Here is a 23,888-nt window from a genome sequence, read left to right as displayed (position 1 = left end):
AACTCTCAAACCTCTCTCCCTCCTCCAATTCCTGGTGGCATCCACGAAATGTTTCTGGTGTATGTGCTTCCTCCATCCCGATCCGAACATCAAATGGCTACTCAGCTGACATTGCACGTGAAAAGGCCGATTGTCTAAACTCCGTGTTTGCTTCTAAATCTTGTGTCCCAAACCCATCGCTTACTGCACCCACTTCACCAAGTTGCACCCAGCTGTTACTGGACTCTGTCCTTTTCTCTTGACAAGGTGGAGAGCTTGCAATCAAACCTCGACTCAGATTCTGCAAAAGGTTCAGACAGCATCAGCCCATGTGTCCTCAAAACCTGCTCTGCTGCTCTTACTCAACCACTCTCTCATTTGCTCAAGGTCATCTGCCATCCGCTTGCAAATCGGTTACCGCTCTGCATGAAAAAAGTTATGGAATCAATCATCGCTTCAGACATTAAATCCTTCGTCTTCTCCAAATATCAGTTTGGTTTCAGACCAGGTCACCCCACCCTGGATACACTGCTTCTGCTCTCTCAACAATGGGTGGAGATCCTCAATGCCAGACATGAAATCAAAGGCAAATCCCGAGACATGTGGCATGCTTTCAATACGGTCTGGCATCCTGCCCTGCTCACCAAACTCTCTTGCTGTGGAATTGAAGTGGAATCTCCACTCATGGCTCGCAGACTGACTCTCCTGTCGCAGCCAACGTGTGGCCCGAAATGGAGTTCTCTCATCCCATCTTCCTGTCCAGGCTGGAGTTCAAGGCAGCGTTCTGCACCCTGTTCTTTTTCTGGTTTTCATCAATGATCTGTCCGACTATCGAAATCCTCTTTATCTCTCTGTGATGACTCCACCCTCGGCCATACCATCTGTCATCCCCCAGATCAGCAAGCAGCAGTCTCTGCAGATCTGGATAAAATCACAAACTGGTCAAACACGTGGAACATGTCTTTCAATCCTCTCTCTCTCTCTCAATCTCAATCACTATGTCGCTCTCTCTCTCTCAATCTCAATCACTATGTCGCTCTCTCTCTCTCTCAATCTCTCAATCTCTCAAGAGACAAATCTCTCAATCACTATGTCACTCTGTCAGGACCGTCTAAACCCACCCCAGGCAATCCATGTTCTCAACAATCCTCTTGAAGAAGCCTTTTCATTCAAGTTTCTGTGTCTCTCCAACTGCCACGATCTTTTCTGGGAAATCCACATTATCAAACTGGCCTCCAAAGTCAGTCGCTGACTGGGCACCTCCGTGTGCAAAGTCCTTCCCAGACCGACCTGAGCTCCAGACCACATGCAAAGCTTTTGTCTTCAGCATGATGGAGTATTGTTCTCCACAATGGTGTTCTCACCTTTCTCAGTTTCATGCTGTGGAAACCAAGGCATTGAGAATTAGGCCATGGGCCAGATATGGTCCACATGGACCTCCCCCCCCCCCAACCCCACAACCCTTCGACCCCATATTTTTCTGAAGCCTTAGGGTCGCCTGAGCATGAATTCAACTGGTAACAGTGAATAAACTGGGACTCACTATCCATTTACCAACCATATCTGACGATACCCTCAAAATGTCAACTTTTCCTCAGTTTCACACATAAAAAACCCCTGACTGATAAGATCTCTGCAGTTGCCTAATAAGCATTAATCTTAACAACTTATGTATCAAATGAAAGATGATCACGTGCGGATTTTCGTCAGGTGTGACTTCAGCAATGTCAGCCAGTTGCCGTGGGAGGACATCTCGTTCATACCACAGAGGATCAAGGTAACCATCCTTTTCCTCCCAACCATGTCCCTGACTGACCTTCCGAATCTGTGGTTGTGGAATATGCGCGGTCTTCCAAATCTGTACTTGGTGGTTTACTCTCTGAATGTGCTGGGTAAGAGCTTGCTTTCAAGGTGGTAAGTTAGCCATATCCACATTCCCTGAAGGCACAAGATGAATTTGTCTGGCAAAGAGTTCATTTATATGAATGAGTCGCAGATCATCAACTTTTGACACCTTTGACGCTCTACCGTACATGGCACACGTGAAGGTATCCAACTCATCAATGAGCTCATCAGGAATATCCCAAGCATCGCCCAGTTTCTCAAGAGTCGATATATATTTTGGAAAGCGCAGAAGAGTTTTCACAAGTTGAAGTTTGCCAATTCCTCGGAAGGCACTAGTGGTGTCACAGCCACTATAAGCATGGAGTGCCATGAGAGCTGTGCACTTTTCCTGGCCTGCAGCTAGTTCACTGACATTTACCATCCTCTGCTTGTTGCCGATGCCTGTGTCAAACAGGACAGTTGTACCATGAACAGAGGCAGCATAGTGTAATAGGATGAAAAATACATCCGATTCTGGACTTTTCACTCGGACAAATTGATAGTTTCTGAGTCTAGCATACTGAACATACAGTATCATAAGGGAGTCAGTTTCTTCCTGGGTTGATTTCAGCAGTGGTAGCTCCTCTCTAATTGTTGTTTGGCCATCAGCAGATGTGAGCAAATATGCGATGCCCTCACATATAAAGATCACTCGCCTTCCATGCAACCTTGATGCATAGTTATCACCACTCCAGAGCCTAAGCAGAAGTTTGATGAGCTGTATCTTGTTCTCTTCATTTGACAGGAACAATTTCCAATCAGGTGGCCTCTGTGGTTTCACCTGTGAGTAAAAGCTTTTCTCCACTGCCCCGACGTCGCCTCTCCATCGACTTCACTGAATCAGGCAAATATTGATCAGTGCTAAATACCACATCTCCTGTTTTTCCAATGATGTCAAACACTTTGTAAGAGATCTGACTAAAATTACTTGGTATTTCTTTCAGGTAATAGAAGCAAGCATTGCCATCATACAGAGTCAATGTTTCATTGGTTGGTGGTACATCAGCATCATTACAATCCTTGATCAGGTTTTGAAATGCCTTTGCTTTGTCAGTCTTCGCAAGATATCCACCAGCTGTTGCGATGCTGTATGGCACAGGAGTTAATGGATATGTCAAGAGTTCTTTCATATCGACTTGTAAGCCTTGGTTTTGTGACTTTACAAAGAGTTAAAAGGCTACATTACCCTGTTGCTTGTACTGCATAACCTTATTCTTGGTTGTCTTCATCTTAGATACCTTGTTCATGTCACTTAGAGTTTTGAGGTTCAGTCTCTTCACAGGCTCAAATAAATCTGTACTATTCTTCAGCCGAGCTTCAATAAATTAATCCCGTGCTTTTTCACCAAAAGCTTCAGCCTTGAGAACATCGTCTGAAACAGCATCAGATGCAGCACTTCCTGATGAGAGTATCAACAATTGATCATTATTCTCTTTATTGAAAGGATTAAGAAAATTTCCTATGGAATCTTTGGCTCTTTTCACCAACTTCTCTCCTTTTATGACCTCTGTCGGACATGTATCAAGATGCTTTGTTCCCTCTCCACTCTCCAACATGTAAGCCATTCCAAGTGCAGCATCAACATAAAGAGACCTTGTATGTGTTGTCCTAACCCATCTCTGGTAGGCCTGGTAGTTGGTGAGTAGTCCAGATGTACTTGCTGCACTGGTTCCAGCACCACCATGTGACTTAGCGTGCTTCATGAAGGTCTCCTCCATGGTTTTATTCACTGCACAGCGATTGCCAGGGATAAAGGAGCGTGCGGCACTGATAGCTCCTCTCTTGATCAGTGATACCGCCCTTGGGAGTGAGTTGTCTATATTAGCTATGAACACAGAAAAATATGTCAGATACCTTGCATAGTTCTGTACACCGAAACTGAAGAAGAGAGACGTCATGCGACTGATGGATGCAGCATACAAAAGAAAGTAGTTTGTCTTCACGGCTTCAAAGTCTGATAGAATTAAACAGACATGGTCCATGTATGACAACCACAGCTGTGCAGTCTTCTCCAAACATCCATTTGCGACTCCTTTTTTGAATTGGACATTGGAATTGTCCATCGAGACAGCATTCAAAGTATCTTGGCTGTGGGAATCTACAAGGGCACGTAGCTTATCTGATGATTCATCAGAGAAAGGCGAGAACAGATCATCAGTGCTTTTATCTTTGAGGTACTCCTCTATGAGCAATCCTTCAAGACATTCCAACATAATCTTGTGACAATGTAGGGCTCTGTCGTAGTGCTTCCCGGACATCACACCACCCAAAGATCCTCCACTGATTAGTCCTGCTTCTTGGAGACCATCTGCGAACCCAGACCCAGCCATCTTTGTGGCAATCATCTTCATAGAAGTGCATACGAGGTGGAATATGCCAATTAGAATTACGTGGCTCTCATACTTGTCTGGTGAGTTCCACACTAATGGGTAGGCCTTCATGCAAACTCCCAAGTAAAATGTAGTAATGACATAAGGCTGTCCAACTTCTTTGGTGGCCTATTCAACAGCACGCAAGCATTCTTGTACAGTTTTGTACTCCGTTATGGGATGGTTAATGACTGGAATGTGGATATGGCTAAGTTACCACCTTGTAAGCGAGCTCCAACCCAGCACAATCGGAGAGTAAACCACCAAGTACGGATTTGGAAGACCGCGCATATTTCACAACCACAGATTCCGAAAGCCAGTCAGGGACATGGTTGGGAGGAAAAGGATGGTAACCTTGATCCTCTGTAGTATGAAGATGTCCTCCCATGGCAACTGCCTGACATTGCTGAAGTCACACCTGACGACACAGACTCTGATGAGGATTCAGATATGGATGCATTTGATTATATAGAGCAGGCATTGGAGAGTGATGATGACAGCGATAATAATATTATGCGTAATCCATGCACAATGACATAATAAGTTTCAATTGTTTTTCTTAAATAAACATAATTTATATTCTTCATGTGAAGTAAGGAATATTTTCTCAGTCTTACGTCTTACTGGTGACTACAAGTTGGGTGTTGCAACAGTGATGTACTTATGTTCAAGACATAATACCTGCTACATCTTTTGTTGGTGTGGGACAATTTTGGTAACAATAGAAAGGCAGTAAAATTTGTGATATCATAGAAATATTTGTTGGTGTCAGGTAAAATGAGCGTGAATATACGTTATTATTTCAGATATCTGAGTTGTATCCGAGTTGTCAAAAGGAAAAGCAAGGTATTCCTCTTCATCACTTCTTGGGACGAACATAACGCTATTAAATTTGACAAATGAATATTTTGAAAATCTGCATGTAATAATCTTTCATTTGATATATAATTTGTGAATATTAATGCTTATTGGGCAAATGCAGAGATCTTATCAGTCAGGGGATTTTTTATGTGCGAAAGTGAGGAAAAGTTGACATTTTGAGGGTACCGTCAGATATGGTTGGAAAATGGATAGTGAGTCCCAGTTTATTCACTGTTAAGGCCCAGTCACACCTTGACGTTTTTGCCAGCTTATGCCGATTCTTGAAAAATTTGTCTAAAACGCTGGCACATGTCGAATACGTTATGGGTAAGTTGTGGAAACATTGAGAGCACGCTGAAAAACACTGCCATACGTCGTAGTACGCTGGCTTTCATCGTTGTACTTTGCGGATGTCCTCAAATTTTAGCACGCTTGAAATTTTACGACTTATGCCAGGGTATGACTCACAAGTTCCGCTACGCTGGCCATAAGTTGTAGGCACGTTATGCGATCGTTGACACACGTTACTAGTAAGGTACTCACAAGTCGAAACACGTCAAGGTAATGGTTAGCGTCAGTGTTCCAGACTCCCTGGTTTTTTTTTTTTCTTCGGTATGACGGTGATGTTGACACTTCGATTTCTAGTGCGGTTATGATTTAAATCGTTGAGCGGCAGCCGATTAATTATATTATATTATAACCGCACTAGAAATCGAAGTGTCAACATCAGTCATGCCAAAGGAAAAAAACCCCAAAAAAAACAGGCAGTCTGGAACACTGACGCTAACCATTACATTGATGCGTTTCGACTTATGAGTACCTTACAAGTAACTTTTGTCGACGTGTGCCAACGATCGCAAATCATGCGTACAAGTTATTCCCATCGCATGCGGAACGTGTGAGGCATACGGCAAGTACGTCATAAAATTTTTAACACGTTTAAAAGTACAAGACGTACTCCACTTACTAAGACGTATGATAGCGTACTTTAGCGTTCTATTCACGTATACCAAACTTACCCATACCCTATTCGACGTGCGCCAGCGTTTGACGCATTTTTCAGAGGTCGGCATACGCTGGCAAGATCGCCAAGGTGTGACTGCGATGATGACAATTCCATTTCTCTGGCGATTATGATTTGAATCAATGTGCGTCAGCCTTTTAATAGGCTACGCCACGTGATCGTCGGCGATACGTGCAGCGCGCTATGCATCAGTTAGACTATCGTTGGGCATAGGTTGTGAACGCCGACAACAGGCTAAGCATTTGTTGGTATAAGTTATCGATAAGACAACGAAACGTTGTGTCCATTACTAATATGTTATGCATACGACCAACTCGTTATGAATACGTCCGAATCTTAAAAAAAAATAATCAAAAGTTCAGCGCAAGCCAGCGTTTTACATACATTTTGATACATTGCCATTGCTGGCTAAAACGTCAAGGTGTGACTGGGCCTTTACCAGTTGAAAACATGCTCAGGGGATCCGAAGGCTTCAGAAAAATATGGGGTCGAAGGGTTGTGGTGGGGGGGGGGGTGCACGTGGACCATATCTGGCCCATGGCCTAAATCACTGGTCTCTCCCGTGGTGAGGCTGAGTCGCTGGGCCTTTCACTCACTCTCTCTCACCACAGGCAGGTCGGTGGTTTTTCTGTCTTCTACTGTCTCCTCTCTGGTCTCGCCTCCCTTTTCTACCTGCGATATGCCCCCCCGCCACCCAATATAATTCCGCAGAGTGCTTAAGGTGTCCCCAGCAACCCCCTTCCTGTAAAACTACCAAAATCACCAATGACTGCTCACCTTCCCTCTTTCATTCCACTTTTTTCTGCCTTTGGAACAAACTCCCACACTCTCTTCATTCCCACTCCTCCGAGCTCCAGGTCTTCAAAACAGCTGTTCCCCATCACTTCCAATTTTCCCCATCCAAAACCACGATCTTTTCCACCCCGTTAATCCAACCTAAACCCACCTCCTTCAATCCAATTCCCTGCTTTCCTTCCTGAACGTTCCCTGTCGTGTTAGGTTCTGGAAGTCTCTGTGGTGTCCATCTTGTTTTCCCCATCCCTCTCCCTTCCACAGCTCTCCAAAAGTCTCTGTTCCCCACTGTTTTGTCCTTCCCTCCCCTCCCCCCCCCTTTGGCTCCTGCCCACCTTGTGCATTGTGTGTTCGCTCTCAAACGAGCCTCGACAATGCACACAAAAAAAAATCATTCACTGGGGATCGAGAATCTAAACATTTTCAACACAAAATTGTTCCAAAAGAGATTCCTTAAGATTGAAGAAAAAAAAAAACACATTCATGGTTGATCATCAAGGTATTTCTTGACATGCTCAGGTGTATAAAATAGTTACCTACCAGACTCAGGTGTTAATCCGTCATCCTGATCATGGAGGTTGCAGACATCACTGAAACTGTTTTCCCGGAAACCAGGAATATTTTCCAGCTGCACATTTTGGAATCCAATAAACTTTTTGCAGAAACTGGAAAGTTCTCGAACAACATTCTCCAAGTTGATGAATAGACTTCCCAAGAGAGAAGAGCCTGCAAGCTGGACAACCTGCGGCTTGAAAAAAGATTCCACAAATTTACAGAAGTCGGCATACATTGCAAATTTAAACTTCTCTTTGGCGAGAGAGAGGAGCTCTGTTCGCAATGCATCAGAGTCTGTACAAACTCGAAGAACCTTCCGGTTCTCAATTCCAAGTATATTGATCACTGCTTGGGCTGTTTCTTCTCTCACACCTTGTGATTGGAGCCATTCCAAGAAGTTGTCCATATCACCGATGACCTGCCAGAGACACAATGCTTATGTTAACAAAGGACAAAAAAAAAAACTATTTGTTCCAATCAATACAGGGTTTTGCAGTCAGTTTGTTCACCCCATGTGAGCTGTCAGGATGGACTTGAGGAAGACACACTTGTCCCCGAGTTGTCCAGCTTGGGTTTGAATCCCGACACGGCAATAAACAGTTTCCGTGGTGTTTCACGGATAGGGAAAGGGATCAATGTGTGTGCCGTCCTTCGGATGAACATTGAACTGGGCATTAAAGATCCCATGGAATCTTTCTCGAAGAGTAGGGCCGAGGTCACCTTTGCTCTACGGCGAGGATACGGCGGCCGTATGCCCTCTGAATTGACAAACGTGCGGTGGCCGCAGAGAAACTGAGGTGGCCTCAGGGAGGCCCTACGCCGTTTGGCTATATTTTACAGGCCGTAGGGTCGCCATGGAATTATAGCGCGGAGTTATAACTTTTTTTTTCATTTCTACGTTCGCCGTAGCAATTCGACAAGCCAAGCTATGACATAGATGTGTTCCATGTCGACCGTACGTAGGGCGTACGGTGGGCTTGCGTTATTCGTGCGGCTGCCGTCAGCTCTTCTCAATGAATAATGAATTTTCCCAACCCCCAAAAAATTACGGCGGCCGCACTATTTCCACGGTCGCCGTACAGTGGCCTTGCGGTCTGTGTGACCATCTGTGGGCAACGCAAGGTCGACGCACGGCTCCCAACACCCACCGTGCACCTACATGCAGCCTCCGTTGCAGCCTGCGTCGACCGTGCGCTTCCGCTAAAGATCGGAGTATAGGTGTTTGCCTATACCGTGGTGCCCCCAGAATCCCAATTTAATTCGTTCCAGGAGGCTGTTCGGATTTCAAAAAGTTCCGATTCCAAAAATATTTTCCCAATAAGAAATAATGGAGTGAATTAATCCGTTCGTGGACCCAAAGAAAACCCACTTTCAAGACACTTTAAACTGAAATTACCCATGTTTAAGATAAAATTAGATGAGTAAATGACCTTCGGTGGCGGTGTATTGTATGTAAACTGGTACAATCACCACATCCAAAGGTCCACACAGGCTCGTGCTCCGGCCTGGGTTGCGATCGCTCCTGCACTCTGCGAGAGCGCTGCCCGCAGCTCATCAAACATGATGCCCGCAGAACCACAATCACTGATAAAACGCATCGGGCTGACGTAATCATGGATATTCCAAATTACAACTGGTTTTGCTGTGAAATTCAATCCTTGCCCGACAGTCCGTCACACCACGTGATCGGATTGCTTTTTTTGTTATTAATTAAAACACAAGATGATTTAAAAAACAAACATCACAAATGAATGTGAAAACACGAAGTAAGGCCTGTCACATTTGGCTCGGCGGCCGGAGGGTCTACAAAATGTGCGGGCACTAGCAATTATAAAGCAGCCGCAGTATTTCCATGGTCACACAATGTAGCAGTCACATATGTTTTTACGCGAGCGATGCTCAGAGAGAGCTCGGCGTTGTTGTTGTTCTTCTTCTTCTTCTTGTGAAGACAAAACCTTAATCTCTCAGACTTGGCTCTTGTATATACAAGATTCGGATCGTCTTAAATACTGAGCACATGTACACATCCTCACATAGACGGTACCTTTTGAGAGCGTCTATAAAGAACTTGTAAATATATTCGGACATCTGCTTTAAAGTTTCGAAAAGTTGACGTTACTATTTAAAGATTATTCCATTTATTGTATTGTAATTTCGTAAATACATTATATGTTTTGTAAATACACGATATATCGTAAATAAGTAAATACATTATGACGGGTTTCGTTATTAGCTTAATGAAGGCACGTGACGAAATATCGGAAGTTGTTGTTTTTAAAAAAAAAAATGTAATTTTTTTTTTTATAGCCGACAAAACCTTTAGGTTTTGGACGCTGCTCTTGGACACATTTGTCCTTGTTATTTTTCGGGTAGCCGTACGGCGTATTTATAAATTGTGGAGACCGAAAACATGGGTGTGCCATACGGTCTTTGATTTGATGTCGCACGGTGACCTTAGGGCGTTCCTGCGGCGGCCATAGAATTTTGAAGGCAGACGCAAGGTGCCCGCAGGGGGACCCTAAGCCGAACGTGCGGCCAGACGGACAGTAACGAATGGGTAAAAATATATATATATATATATTTTTTTTTTTTTTTACCAGTTCTTTTGTTTCGGCTTGTAGATGTAGAAATGTAGAAATGCTTTACGTAGAAATGAAAAAAGTTACAACTCCGCGTTATAATTCCACGGCGACCTTACGACCTGTAAAATACAGCCATACAGCATAGGGCCACCCTGAGGCCACCTCAGTTTCTCTGCGGCCGCCGCACGTTTCTGTCAATTCAGAGGGCGTACGGCCGCCGTATCCTCACCGTAGAGCAAATGTGACTGAGGATTAAAGTATCGATCGACACACGAGAGATGCTTTCACGAGTACTTCCACCGACGAACTGAATGAACAAAGCGTGAAGATGCGGCTCGAACAGGTGGGGGAGACACGTGAAAAACATGAACGCCACGTTGTGTTCGGTTTTTTAAAATGTATTAGGTTTTCAGGGTAAAATTTTCTTGAAAAAAATTGTTCGGATTCCAATCTGTTCAAACAATGGGGCGTTCGGATTCTGGGGGCACCACGGTATATTATAGCTCTAGTATATTCAGTTATATATATATATACTGGTATATTTTTATTTCAGTAAAAAAAAAAGAACTGGTATATATACCCACTCGTTACCGTCTGTCTGGCCGCACGTTCGCCTTAAGGGCCCCCTGCGGTCGCCTTGCGTATGCCTTGAAAATTCTATGGCCGCCGCAACGACACCCTAAGGTCACGGTGCGACATCAAATCAAAGACCGTACGGCACCCCCACGTTTTCGGTCTCCACGATTTCTAAATACGCCGTGCAGCTACCCGAAAAATAAAAACATATGTGACGGCTACATTGTGTGACTGTGGAAATACTGCGGCCGCCGTATAATTGCTAGTGGCCGCAGATTTTGGAGAGCCCACGGCTGCCGTGGCAAATGTGATCTTGGCCTAAGCGAGCCACCACTGGCACGCTGGCCAAATTCCAATTTTTTTTTCTTGAATATACAGGGGGCACAACATCAGTGGCACAGCCACACTCAGAGCAATGATGCAACCAGCAGTCAAAACAAACAAAATGAAAGAACCAAAAATGAAAGTGCCACCCCACCACTCCCACCTTCATTGTTATTTCATCAATAAGCATATAAATCAATGTCTACAGCCAAAAAGGGAATGCATTAACAGTAACACCATGGCTGCACAAAACAAGGAGAAAACAAGTACAAAACAAGCAGAAAAGCCATGGAAGGGAAGAACCTCTTATTCTTTTTCTTCTTCCTCATTTCCCTTTCATGGACACCCAGCAGGATTAAATAGAAAATCTGCCAAAAGGGCAGAGGAGCTCCTTGTGAGCAAACAGCCATCCATATCTGGTGCCAACTGCATCAGGGAACATCCTCCTGCAGTTCGTTACTTTTCCAAGGAGGTTGGTGGCAGTATTTGTACTCCGGCCACCATAAAACAAAAAAATGCGTGTTGTGGTGGTGCTGAAGTGTCGCTAACCAGACGAGTCTCCTCAAGGTTAATCTGAGGCATCCCTTCGGTTCGGTGTCTGGAATATCCTATCCTTAAGTGATGGGGATGGTCCAGGCATTTTCCTGGGGGAAAGGGAGACGGAGGCCCCTGAATTACAAGTTGAAAGTGGACGCAACGATGCGCTGTTGCACATGCTTCCAATGAATGAATTTCCCTTCATACAGTGTGCGCTCTGCTACTTCAAATCTGCGACTGCCACCAACCAGGGGCGGCCCGAGATGAAATGATTCCCACATTAAGAATTGCCTTCGGAGCCCCTCTCCATTTGTTCAACATGTGAACACCTCATGAGGTGGCATGGGGTGGTGAGAGCAGGCAGTCGTGAGAGGACGGCGAGGGCACGCAGTCCTGAGCGCACGGCGAGGGCACGCAGTCCTGAGCGCACGGCGGGGGCACGCAGTCCTGAGCGCACGGCGGGGGCACGCAGTCGTGAGCGGACGGCGGGGGCACGCAGTCGTGAGCGGACGGCGGGGGCACGCAGTCGTGAGCGGACGGCGGGGGCACGCAGTCGTGAGCGGACGGCGGGGGCACGCAGTCGTGAGCGGACGGCGGGGGCACGCAGTCGTGAGCGGACGGCGGGGGCACGCAGTCGTGAGCGGACGGCGGGGGCACGCAGTCGTGAGCGGACGGCGGGGGCACGCAGTCGTGAGCGGACGGCGGGGGCACGCAGTGGTGAGCGGACCGTGGGGGCTCGCAGTGGTGAGGAGACAGTGAGGGCAGGCAGTGATGCAGGAGTCGGTGGTGAGGGAAGACAGCGGGGAGTCGGTGGTGAGGGAAGACAGCGGGGAGTCGGTGGTGAGGGAAGACAGCGGGGAGTCGGTGGTGAGGGAAGACAGCGGGGAGTCGGTGGTGAGGGAAGACAGCGGGGAGTCGGTGGTGAGGGAAGACAGCGGGGAGTCGGTGGTGAGGGAAGACAGCGGGGAGTCGGTGGTGAGGGAAGACAGCGGGGAGTCGGTGGTGAGGGAAGACAGCGGGGAGTCGGTGGTGAGGGAAGACAGCGGGAGTCGGTGGTGAGGGAAGACAGCGGGGAGTCGGTGGTGAGGGAAGACAGCGGGGAGTCGGTGGTGAGGGAAGACAGCGGGGAGTCGGTGGTGAGGGAAGACAGCGGGGAGTCGGTGGTGAGGGAAGACAGCGGGGAGTCGGTGGTGAGGGAAGACAGCGGGGAGTCGGTGGTGAGGGAAGACAGCGGGGAGTCGGTGGTGAGGGAAGACAGCGGGGAGTCGGTGGTGAGGGAAGACAGCGGGGAGTCGGTGGTGAGGGAAGACAGCGGGGAGTCGGTGGTGAGGGAAGACAGCGGGGAGTCGGTGGTGAGGGAAGACAGCGGGGAGTCGGTGGGGAGGGACGACAGCGGGAGTCGGTGGTGAGGGAAGACAGCGGGGAGTCGGTGGTGAGGGAAGACAGCGGGGAGTCGGTGGTGAGGGAAGACAGCGGGGAGTCGGTGGTGAGGGAAGACAGCGGGGAGTCGGTGGTGAGGGAAGACAGCGGGGAGTCGGTGGTGAGGGAAGACAGCGGGGAGTCGGTGGTGAGGGAAGACAGCGGGGAGTCGGTGGTGAGGGAAGACAGCGGGGAGTCGGTGGTGAGGGAAGACAGCGGGGAGTCGGTGGTGAGGGAAGACAGCGGGGAGTCGGTGGTGAGGGAAGACAGCGGGGAGTCGGTGGTGAGGGAAGACAGCGGGGAGTCGGTGGTGAGGGAAGACAGCGGGGAGTCGGTGGTGAGGGAAGACAGCGGGGAGTCGGTGGTGAGGGAAGACAGCGGGGAGTCGGTGGTGAGGGAAGACAGCGGGGAGTCGGTGGTGAGGGAAGACAGCGGGGAGTCGGTGGTGAGGGAAGACAGCGGGGAGTCGGTGGTGAGGGAAGACAGCGGGGAGTCGGTGGTGAGGGAAGACAGCGGGAGTCGGTGGTGAGGGAAGACAGCGGGGAGTCGGTGGTGAGGGAAGACAGCGGGGAGTCGGTGGTGAGGGAAGACAGCGGGGAGTCGGTGGTGAGGGAAGACAGCGGGGAGTCGGTGGTGAGGGAAGACAGCGGGGAGTCGGTGGTGAGGGAAGACAGCGGGGAGTCGGTGGTGAGGGAAGACAGCGGGGAGTCGGTGGTGAGGGAAGACAGCGGGGAGTCGGTGGTGAGGGAAGACAGCGGGGAGTCGGTGGTGAGGGAAGACAGCGGGGAGTCGGTGGTGAGGGAAGACAGCGGGGAGTCGGTGGTGAGGGAAGACAGCGGGGAGTCGGTGGTGAGGGAAGACAGCGGGGAGTCGGTGGTGAGGGAAGACAGCGGGGAGTCGGTGGTGAGGGAAGACAGCGGGGAGTCGGTGGTGAGGGAAGACAGCGGGGAGTCGGTGGTGAGGGAAGACAGCGGGGAGTCGGTGGTGAGGGAAGACAGCGGGGAGTCGGTGGTGAGGGAAGACAGCGGGGAGTCGGTGGTGAGGGAACACAGCGGCGAGTCGGTGGTGAGGGAACACAGCGGGGAGTCGGTGGTGAGGGAACACAGCGGGGAGTCGGTGGTGAGGGAACACAGCGGGGAGTCGGTGGTGAGGGAACACAGCGGGGAGTCGGTGGTGAGGGAACACAGCGGGGAGTCGGTGGTGAGGGAACACAGCGGGGAGTCGGTGGTGAGGGAACACAGCGGGGAGTCGGTGGTGAGGGAACACAGCGGGGAGTCGGTGGTGAGGGAACACAGCGGGGAGTCGGTGGTGAGGGAACACAGCGGGGAGTCGGTGGTGAGGGAACACAGCGGGGAGTCGGTGGTGAGGGAACACAGCGGGGAGTCGGTGGTGAGGGAACACAGCGGGGAGTCGGTGGTGAGGGAACACAGCGGGGAGTCGGTGGTGAGGGAACACAGCGGGGAGTCGGTGGTGAGGGAACACAGCGCGGAGTCGGTGGTGAGGGAACACAGCGGGGAGTCGGTGGTGAGGGAACACAGCGGGGAGTCGGTGGTGAGGGAACACAGCGGGGAGTCGGTGGTGAGGGAACACAGCGGGGAGTCGGTGGTGAGGGAACACAGCGGGGAGTCGGTGGTGAGGGAACACAGCGGGGAGTCGGTGGTGAGGGAACACAGCGGGGAGTCGGTGGTGAGGGAACACAGCGGGGAGTCGGTGGTGAGGGAACACAGCGGGGAGTCGGTGGTGAGGGAACACAGCGGGGAGTCGGTGGTGAGGGAACACAGCGGGGAGTCGGTGGTGAGGGAACACAGCGGGATGTCGGTGGTGAGGGAACAGAGCGGGAGTCGGTGGTGAGGGAACACAGCGGGGAGTCGGTGGTGAGGGAACACAGCGGGGAGTCGGTGGTGAGGGAACACAGCGGGGAGTCGGTGGTGAGGGAACACAGCGGGGAGTCGGTGGTGAGGGAACACAGCGGGGAGTCGGTGGTGAGGGAACACAGCGGGGAGTCGGTGGTGAGGGAACACAGCGGGGAGTCGGTGGTGAGGGAACACAGCGGGGAGTCGGTGGTGAGGGAACACAGCGGGGAGTCGGTGGTGAGGGAACACAGCGGGGAGTCGGTGGTGAGGGAACACAGCGGGAGTCGGTGGTGAGGGAACACAGCGGGGAGTCGGTGGTGAGGGAACACAGCGGGGAGTCGGTGGTGAGGGAACACAGCGGGGAGTCGGTGGTGAGGGAACACAGCGGGAGTCGGTGGTGAGGGAACACAGCGGGGAGTCGGTGGTGAGGGAACACAGCGGGGAGTCGGTGGTGAGGGAACACAGCGGGGAGTCGGTGGTGAGGGAACACAGCGGGGAGTCGGTGGTGACGGAAGATAGCGGGAGTCGGTGGTGAGGGAACACAGCGGGGAGTCGGTGGTGAGGGAACACAGCGGGAGTCGGTGGTGAGGGAACACAGCGGGGAGTCGGTGGTGAGGGAACACAGCGGGGAGTCGGTGGTGAGGGAACACAGCGGGGAGTCGGTGGTGAGGGAACACAGCGGGGAGTCGGTGGTGAGGGAACACAGCGGGGAGTCGGTGGTGAGGGAACAAAGCGGGCAGGCGGTGGTGAGGGAACACAGCGGGGAGTCGGGGGGGAGGGGACACAGCGGGGAGTCGGTGGTGAGGGAACACAGCGGGGAGTCGGTGGTGAGGGAACACAGCGGGAGTCGGTGGTGAGGGAACACAGCGGGGAGTCGGTGGTGAGGGAACACAGCGGGGAGTCGGTGGTGAGGGAACACAGCGGGGAGTCGGTGGTGAGGGAACACAGCGGGGAGTCGGTGGTGAGGGAACACAGCGGGGAGTCGGTGGTGAGGGAACACAGCGGGGAGTCGGTGGTGAGGGAACACAGCGGGGAGTCGGTGGTGAGGGAACACAGCGGGGAGTCGGTGGTGAGGGAACACAGCGGGAGTCGGTGGTGAGGGAACACAGCGGGGAGTCGGTGGTGAGGGAACACAGCGGGGAGTCGGTGGTGAGGGAACACAGCGGGGAGTCGGTGGTGAGGGAACACAGCGGGGAGTCGGTGGTGAGGGAACACAGCGGGGAGTCGGTGGTGAGGGAACACAGCGGGGAGTCGGTGGTGAGGGAACACAGCGGGGAGTCGGTGGTGAGGGAACACAGCGGGGAGTCGGTGGTGAGGGAACACAGCGGGGAGTCGGTGGTGAGGGAACACAGCGGGGAGTCGGTGGTGAGGGAACACAGCGGGGAGTCGGTGGTGAGGGAACACAGCGGGGAGTCGGTGGTGAGGGAACACAGCGGGGAGTCGGTGGTGAGGGAACACAGCGGGGAGTCGGTGGTGAGGGAACACAGCGGGGAGTCGGTGGTGAGGGAACACAGCGGGAGTCGGTGGTGAGGGAACACAGCGGGGAGTCGGTGGTGAGGGAACACAGCGGGGAGTCGGTGGTGAGGGAACACAGCGGGGAGTCGGTGGTGAGGGAACACAGCGGAAGTCGGTGGTGAGGGAACACAGCGGGGAGTCGGTGGTGAGGGAACACAGCGGGGAGTCGGTGGTGAGGGAACACAGCGGGAGTCGGTGGTGAGGGAACACAGCGGGGAGTCGGTGGTGAGGGAACACAGCGGGAGTCGGTGGTGAGGGAACACAGCGGGAGTCGGTGGTGAGGGAACACAGCGGGGAGTCGGTGGTGAGGGAACACAGCGGGGAGTCGGTGGTGAGGGAACACAGCGGGGAGTGGGGGGTGAGGGAACACAGCCGTGAGGCGGTGGTGTGGGAACAGAGGGGGGAGTCGGTGGTGAGGGAACACAGCGGGGAGTCGGTGGTGAGGGAACACAGCGGGGAGTCGGTGGTGAGGGAACACAGCGGGGAGTCGGTGGTGAGGGAACACAGCGGGGAGTCGGTGGTGAGGGAACACAGCGGGGAGTCGGTGGTGAGGGAACACAGCGGGGAGTCGGTGGTGAGGGAACACAGCGGGGTGTCGGTGGTGAGGGAACACACCGGAGAGCCGGTGGTGAGGGAACACAGCGGGGAGTCGGTGGTGAGGGAACACAGCGGGGAGTCGGTGGTGAGGGAACACAGCGGGGAGTCGGTGGTGAGGGAACACAGCGGGGAGTCGGTGGTGAGGGAACACAGCGGGGAGTCGGTGGTGAGGGAACACAGCGGGGAGTCGGTGGTGAGGGAACACAGCGGGGAGTCGGTGGTGAGGGAACACAGCGGGGAGTCGGTGGTGAGGGAACACAGCGGGGAGTCGGTGGTGAGGGAACACAGCGGGGAGTCGGTGGTGAGGGAACACAGCGGGGAGTCGGTGGGGGGGGAACACAGTGGGAGTCGGTGGTGAGGGAACACAGCGGGGAGTCGGTGGTGAGGGAACACAGCGGGGAGTCGGTGGTGAGGGAACACAGCGGGGAGTCGGTGGTGAGGGAACACAGCGGGGAGTCGGTGGTGAGGGAACACAGCGGGGAGTCGGTGGTGAGGGAACACAGCGGGGAGTCGGTGGTGAGGGAACACAGCGGGGAGTCGGTGGTGAGGGAACACAGCGGGGAGTCGGTGGTGAGGGAACACAGCGGGAGTCGGTGGTGAGGGAACACAGCGGGGAGTCGGTGGTGAGGGAACACAGCGGGGAGTCGGTGGTGAGGGAACACAGCGGGGAGTCGGTGGTGAGGGAACACAGCGGGGAGTCGGTGGTGAGGGAACACAGCGGGGAGTCGGTGGTGAGGGAAGACAGCGGGGAGTCGGTGGTGAGGGAAGACAGCGGGGAGTCGGTGGTGAGGGAAGACAGCGGGGAGTCGGTGGTGAGGGAAGACAGCGGGGAGTCGGTGGTGAGGGAAGACAGCGGGGAGTCGGTGGTGAGGGAAGACAGCGGGGAGTCGGTGGTGAGGGAAGACAGCGGGGAGTCGGTGGTGAGGGAAGACAGCGGGGAGTCGGTGGTGAGGGAAGACAGCGGGGAGTCGGTGGTGAGGGAAGACAGCGGGGAGTCGGTGGTGAGGGAAGGCAGCGGGGAGTCGGTGGTGAGGGAAGGCAGCGGGGAGTCGGTGGTGAGGGAAGGCAGCGGGGAGTCGGTGGTGAGGGAAGGCAGCGGGGAGTCGGTGGTGAGGGAAGGCAGCGGTGAATCGGAGGTGAGGGCAGGCAGCGGTGAGTCGGAAATGAGGGCAGGCAGCGGTGAGTCGGAAATGAGGGCAGGCAGTGGTAAATCGGAGGTGAGAGAAGGCAGCGGTGATGGAAGTCAGCGAGGGGTTGGTGGTGAGAGAAGGCAGCGGGGAGTCGGTGATGAGGGAAGGCAAAGGGGAGTCGGTGGTGAGGGAAGGCAGCGGGGAATCAGTGGTGAGGGAAGGCAGCGGGTCGTTGGTGGTGAGGGAATGCAGCGGGGGGGGGGGATCAAGCGGGTAGGCTGTGGACACGCTGTGGTGAGAGCAGGTGGTGGTGAGGGGAAGCGATTACATGGAGTAGTGAAGGGGTAGACAGGGCAGGAAGTGGTGAAGGGGTCGCGAAGGTCTTGTCATGGGATACTGTGGGATTGATGTTGCGTGTTGTTCACCCAAAACCAGCCGACGCCCATACCCCTTATCCCGGCTTCCAGATAATTCATTTTTTTAATTCCGTGGTGATATCCCTGTACCTAAAGGCCCGGTCACACCTTGACGTTTTAGCCAACGTATGCCGATTTTTGAATTTTTTTTCTAAAACGCTGGCACACGTTGAATACGTTATGGGTAAGTTTTGATAACATTGAGAGCACGCTGAAAATCACTGCCATACGTCGTTGTACGTTGGCTTTAAACGTTGTACTTTTTGGTTGTTCTCAAATTTTTTCATGCTTGAAATTTCACGACGTATGCCGGCGTATGACTCACACGGTCTGCGATCGTTGACAGACGTCAACACATGCTACTAGTAAGTTAATCATAAGTTGAGACACGCCGAGGTAATGTTTAGCGTACCCGAAACTTATTTCTAACCTATGATTAACGTGTTGTTGGCACGTTACGCGATCGTTGCCACACATCGACAGACATTACTTTTAAGTTACTCATAGGCTGAAAGACGTCGGTATAATGGATCGTCCTTGCGTCAGCGTCCACGGCCACGGCCAGGACACTTATTTGCAGCATTCTTCAAACTTTTCTTCGGCATGACGAGGATGTTCACACTTCGATGTCGAGCTTGGCTATGATTCCAATTGTCCATCGGCAGCATCTTTTTAAAATAGTCGAGTTTGAGCGTTTTAACACGTTCAGAAGAAACGCTTCAAATTTCAAAACCCCAGCGTCAAAAAACAAAGGCGAGTGACAGCAATTTAAATCGTTCATTGTAAACAATGAAAATAGCTGAGTGGTACCGTTTAAAAGTCGGTGAGTGTAAAAAAAAATCCAATTGTTGAGCGTAAGCGTCTACTTTCAACAGTGGAGATGCAGCCATTTAAATCGTTGAGTGGCAGCCTATGAATAGCAAACCCTACGTCACCGGCAAAGATAAACTGCCGCACGATATGGATAAGTTATGCTATCGTTGGGCATAGTTTGTGAACGCCAGCTTCACGATAATTATTCGTTGGTATATCGTATCTATAAGTTGTCGAAGCGCTCTATGCACATTATTAGTTCATTGTGCATTTGTCCAACCCGTTATTAATAGACCTAAATCGTAAAAACAAGCTATAGCTCATTGTTGAAAAAGCCCCATAAAAAACTAGCCGCGAAGAACTTCGAACAATGGTGAAAAGATGTCTCCTACCCGTGGACACGCGGACGCAAGGACGATCCATCATAACCCACACCCTCCCCCTCACACTTACCTACTACTGCCAACATGAACAAACTACTACTAATACTGATACTGTTACTGCTGACATGGACATCGACTCAAAAAGGACTCGAAAACACTGTTGGGTTCCCCTTTTATGAGCAGCATTTTTATATACCAATTCCCAAAACCGCTGGGAACACGTCTTTATATGGCAGTTATAAGCTAGAAACACGTTCATTTTTTTTTTTTTGTCGACCGGAAGACGTCATTGGAATACGTCTACATACGTCGATGTGTGTTGGGACTACGTAAATAATTGGTTCAAAGCACGTCAAACATAAGTTAGAAATAAGTTTCGCGTAAAAAAAGACATTACCGTGACGTGTTTCGACTTATGAGTAGCTTATAAGTAGCGTTTGTGGACGTGTGTAAGCGTCTGCATATCGTGTGTACAACTTATCCCCATCGCATACGGAACGTGTGTCATAGGCCGAGTACGTTGGAAAATTTTGAACATGATTAAAATTTCTTGACGTACTCTACTTACTACGACGTATGATAGCGTACTTTAGCGTTTTACTCACGTATACCAAACTTACTCATACCGTATTTGACGTGCCCCAATGTTTTAGACACATTTTTCTTCGGTCGGCATACGCTGGCAAGTTCACAAAGGTGTGACCGCGATGTTGTCACTTCCATTTCTACGGCAGTTATAATTCGAATCGTTGTGCGTCAGCCTTTTAATAGGCTACGTCACGACATCGTCGGCGATGCGTGCAACGCGCTATGCCTAAGTTAGACTATCGTTGGGCATCGGTTGTGTAGGCCGACAACAGGTTCAGCATTCGTTGGTACAAGTTATCTATAACACAACGAAACGTTCTGTGTCCGTTACCAATGCGTTATACATAAGACCAAGTCGCTATGAATACATCCGAATCTTAAAAAAAAACATCAAATGTTCAACGTAAGCCAGCGTTTTACATACATTTTAATACGTTGCCATCGCTGGCTAAAACGTCAAGGTGTGACCGGGCCTTAACCCACTTCTCTCATCCCCACTCTCCCACCCCCTTCCCAATATCCTTATTAAATTGAGTCGTTAGTTTTTTGGATTGATTTAATCTGAATCGTGGTGTTGATGTTGCACAGACATGATAGACCAAATCTGAATATCTCCCTCCTGTGCTCATTTCGTTGTCAATTCCTGTTATATCTTCCTGGCTGGCTCACACAAAGCCAGCATCGCAGGCGGTCTCCTGGGTCTCCTGCCCCTAAATCCGGCCCTGGCCCCACCATCTCTTTCTAATAATAGGCTCTTGCTGCCTGTCTGTCCCATCCTGAAACACAGATGAGAGAAAAGAGAAAAAGAGAAAAAGTGCTCCTGACCACATACAAAGCTTTCGTCCACAGCCTGCTGGAGTACTGCTATCCCCTCTGGGCTGGTGCTCCTGCCTCTTACCTTTCACAGCTTCATGCTGTGGAAACCAAGGCATTTAGGATCATTGGTACCTCCTGCGGTGAAGCCGAATCTTTGGGCCTCTCATTGACTCTCTCACTGCAGGCAGGTCGGTGGTCTTTGTCTTCCACCGTCTCCTCTCTGGTCTCACCCCCTACCGCCCCCCCCCCCGGGCTCTGTCTGTGATTTAAACCCTCCCCCCCACCCCATTATTTCCGCAGGACATTAAAAATCCGTCAGGAACCCTTTTCTGATAAAAACTACCAAAATCAAGAATCACTGCTCACGACCTTCACTTTTTCATTCCTCTTTATTCCCACTTTTGGAAGAAACTCCTACACTCTCTTCAATCCCACTCTTCCCACCAGGTTTTCAAAACAGCTGTTCAACACCACCTATCTTCCCCCATCCAAAACCACGATTTTTTACCCCCATTAATCCACCCCAAACCCACCTCCATCAAATTCCCTGCTTTCCTTCCTGAAAGTCCCTGTCCTGTCCATCTTGTATAGCACATGTTCCATCCCTCTCTGTTCCACAGATTTCCTTCTGTTTTTGTTCCCCACTGTTTTGTCCTTCCCTCTCCCGCCCCTCTTGTTGTGTGTTGTTCCTCGACGATATTCCATACATACATGCATTCACACACACACACACACACACACACACACACACACACACACACACACACGTACATGCATACATACACACACGTACATACCTATACAGGCAAGTGGTGAATATAAACACATATATTGAAGTGATGACACATATTAAACACACACCTGGAGGGCTCCGTTCCACCTTCTGAAATGCACAGATGGAGAGAAGAACAAACAAACATCTCAATTTACATTTACTTGAACTTTGTCACAGATAAATCATGAATTTACACTTTCTGAGAAGATAAATATCCTGGTTCAACAAGTCCGACACCGTCATCTCACAAACACATTCCAGACATCCCACCGAAGGGATTTGTGCATCAATGGGAGATGTATAGGTTCCTGATAGGGGCAGGGCGGTGGGGGCCAGCCTGATTGGGGGCAGGGCGGTGGGGGCCAGCCTGATTGGGGGCAGGGCAGCGGGGGCCAGCCTGATTGGGGGCAGGGCGGCGGGGGCGAGCCTGATTGGGGGCAGGGCGGCGGGGGCCAGCCTGATTGGGGGCAGGGCGGCGGGGGCCAGCCTGATTGGGGGCAGGGCGGCGGGGGCCAGCTTGATCGGGGGGGGGTAGGGCAGCGGGGGCCAGCCTGATCAGGGGGGGGCAGGGCAGCGGGGGCCAGCCTGATTGGGGACATGGCGGCGGGGGCCAGTCCGATTGGGGACATGGCGGCGGGGGCCAGTCCGATTGGGGGCATGGCGGTAGGGGCCAGCCTGATGGAATGTCGGTGGAAGGTTAACGAGGAATGTTACATTTTAGACCCACACGATATTTTTGAGTTTATTGATTATTAATCAGGGTTTTCATCTCCATTCAGATTATGAACGTTAAAAATCCCACAGAACAGGTAAAGTCGGTAATCGAACCTCGTTCCCTCGTTTCTCCTCATTTCGAGATAAAATTGTATGTAAAAGTAAATTATAAAAGGTTTCTGGAAGTTTTGTTGTTAAAAGGAATAATGAGGTTTAATCATCGATGGAGGAAGTTTTGTGATCATGTGATTATAACACAATGTGGTGAATAAAACAAAAGGAGTGAAAAAACACCTCATTAAATTAACAATCAAACACCTCAACAAACATTCAATAAAAACTCCTTTAACTTTCCTTCATCGACGTCGTCAAGAAACATAATATTATTTTATATTTAAATTCCCGTTTTTATTGTTAAATAAGAATTCCCAAAATACCTCTTCCCATCAGTCCCGTCCCGACCACGAGGATCTCGGTTCGAGGTTCTGCACGAGGTTTACAGGAACAACAACCCGGAAGTTCTTCATCGTCCTTTCATTCTTCTTCTTCTTCTTCTTCCTCGTGTTCACTTTTGTCCTTTTTATTACTGATCTCCACCATTGTAATTGACGGTTTTGTTGTATTGTAAAATACTCCAAGAATTAGGAATCGAATATTAAACCGACATCGGAACGTTACAACCTTTGTCCTGTCGTTATACACCTCCTGACCTCTGACCCCGAACTCCTCTCCTCATCGCTCCCTCCAGAGTCCGGTCCGTGCACAACTCCACATTTCCCCCTTTTCTTTAACCACATTCATACCTCATCTCAGTGGACAACAATGACACCAATTAACTCGAAGTTGAAATGTAGTAATCGCCACAGCACGGATTAACCATAAACCAAGTAATAATAAACATGGTCATCGTTTAAATTAGTTTCCTTTTCGAATTCTCAAAGGACTTTACATTACTTCATCACATCATCTTGAGTCCAGACTGGAGGTTTGTGAATTCTGACATCCCGATTTGACGCATTCCAGGTCCGTCCATCGGACAGTTTGTAAATGTGAGATCCTCTGCTCCATAACTTGGAGGGACGCTGAAAATTTTTATTGTCCTTTTGGGAGGATGACAGGAGATGATAAATGGGGTTTCTTGGACGCCCATTCAAAGAATGGGGGAAAAGGGAAAAACTTTCTGACCTAAGCCCAAAAAGCTCAAAATAGGAGACTCATTTTCTCCACACCTCTCCCCATCCCTCGCACACAAGCAAATGTAAAATTGAGACTTACTGATGAAAGTACTTCTTCCTTTTCATATTTTCATTACACTCAAAGAGCGAACCAACGAATATTTGTCCATGTTCTACTTTAGGGAGCAACTTAATTTTCTTATAACATTCA

General features: G+C 50.7%; 1 protein-coding gene across 4 annotated transcripts in view; it reads right to left on the bottom strand.

Moving 5' to 3' along the window:
• The window catches only part of LOC147021010 (uncharacterized), a 54,712-nt gene extending 31,624 nt beyond the window's left edge, over positions 1 to 23,088 (bottom strand). For 3 of the 4 annotated variants that reach the window (XM_085893559.1, XM_085893560.1, XM_085893557.1), the window contains exons 1-2: positions 22,940 to 23,088; positions 7,450 to 7,882 (exon numbers count right to left, since the gene is read on the bottom strand). In XM_085893559.1, the coding sequence (XP_085749685.1) occupies positions 7,450 to 7,870 (421 nt within the window). In that variant the 5' untranslated portion in view covers positions 7,871 to 7,882; positions 22,940 to 23,088. Of the gene's footprint in view, positions 1 to 7,449; positions 7,883 to 21,874; positions 21,897 to 22,939 lie in introns of all 4 variants that reach the window. The other variant, XM_085893558.1, reaches the window with a different exon arrangement.
• Positions 23,089 to 23,888: the final 800 nt, after the last annotated feature.

Source organism: Eptatretus burgeri, chromosome 8 (assembly GCF_056783735.1).
Source record: "Eptatretus burgeri isolate ZD-2024b chromosome 8, Ebu_testis_v1, whole genome shotgun sequence".
Taxonomy (NCBI): domain Eukaryota; kingdom Metazoa; phylum Chordata; class Myxini; order Myxiniformes; family Myxinidae; genus Eptatretus; species Eptatretus burgeri.
This window is presented reverse-complemented; position numbering and strand designations above follow the sequence as displayed.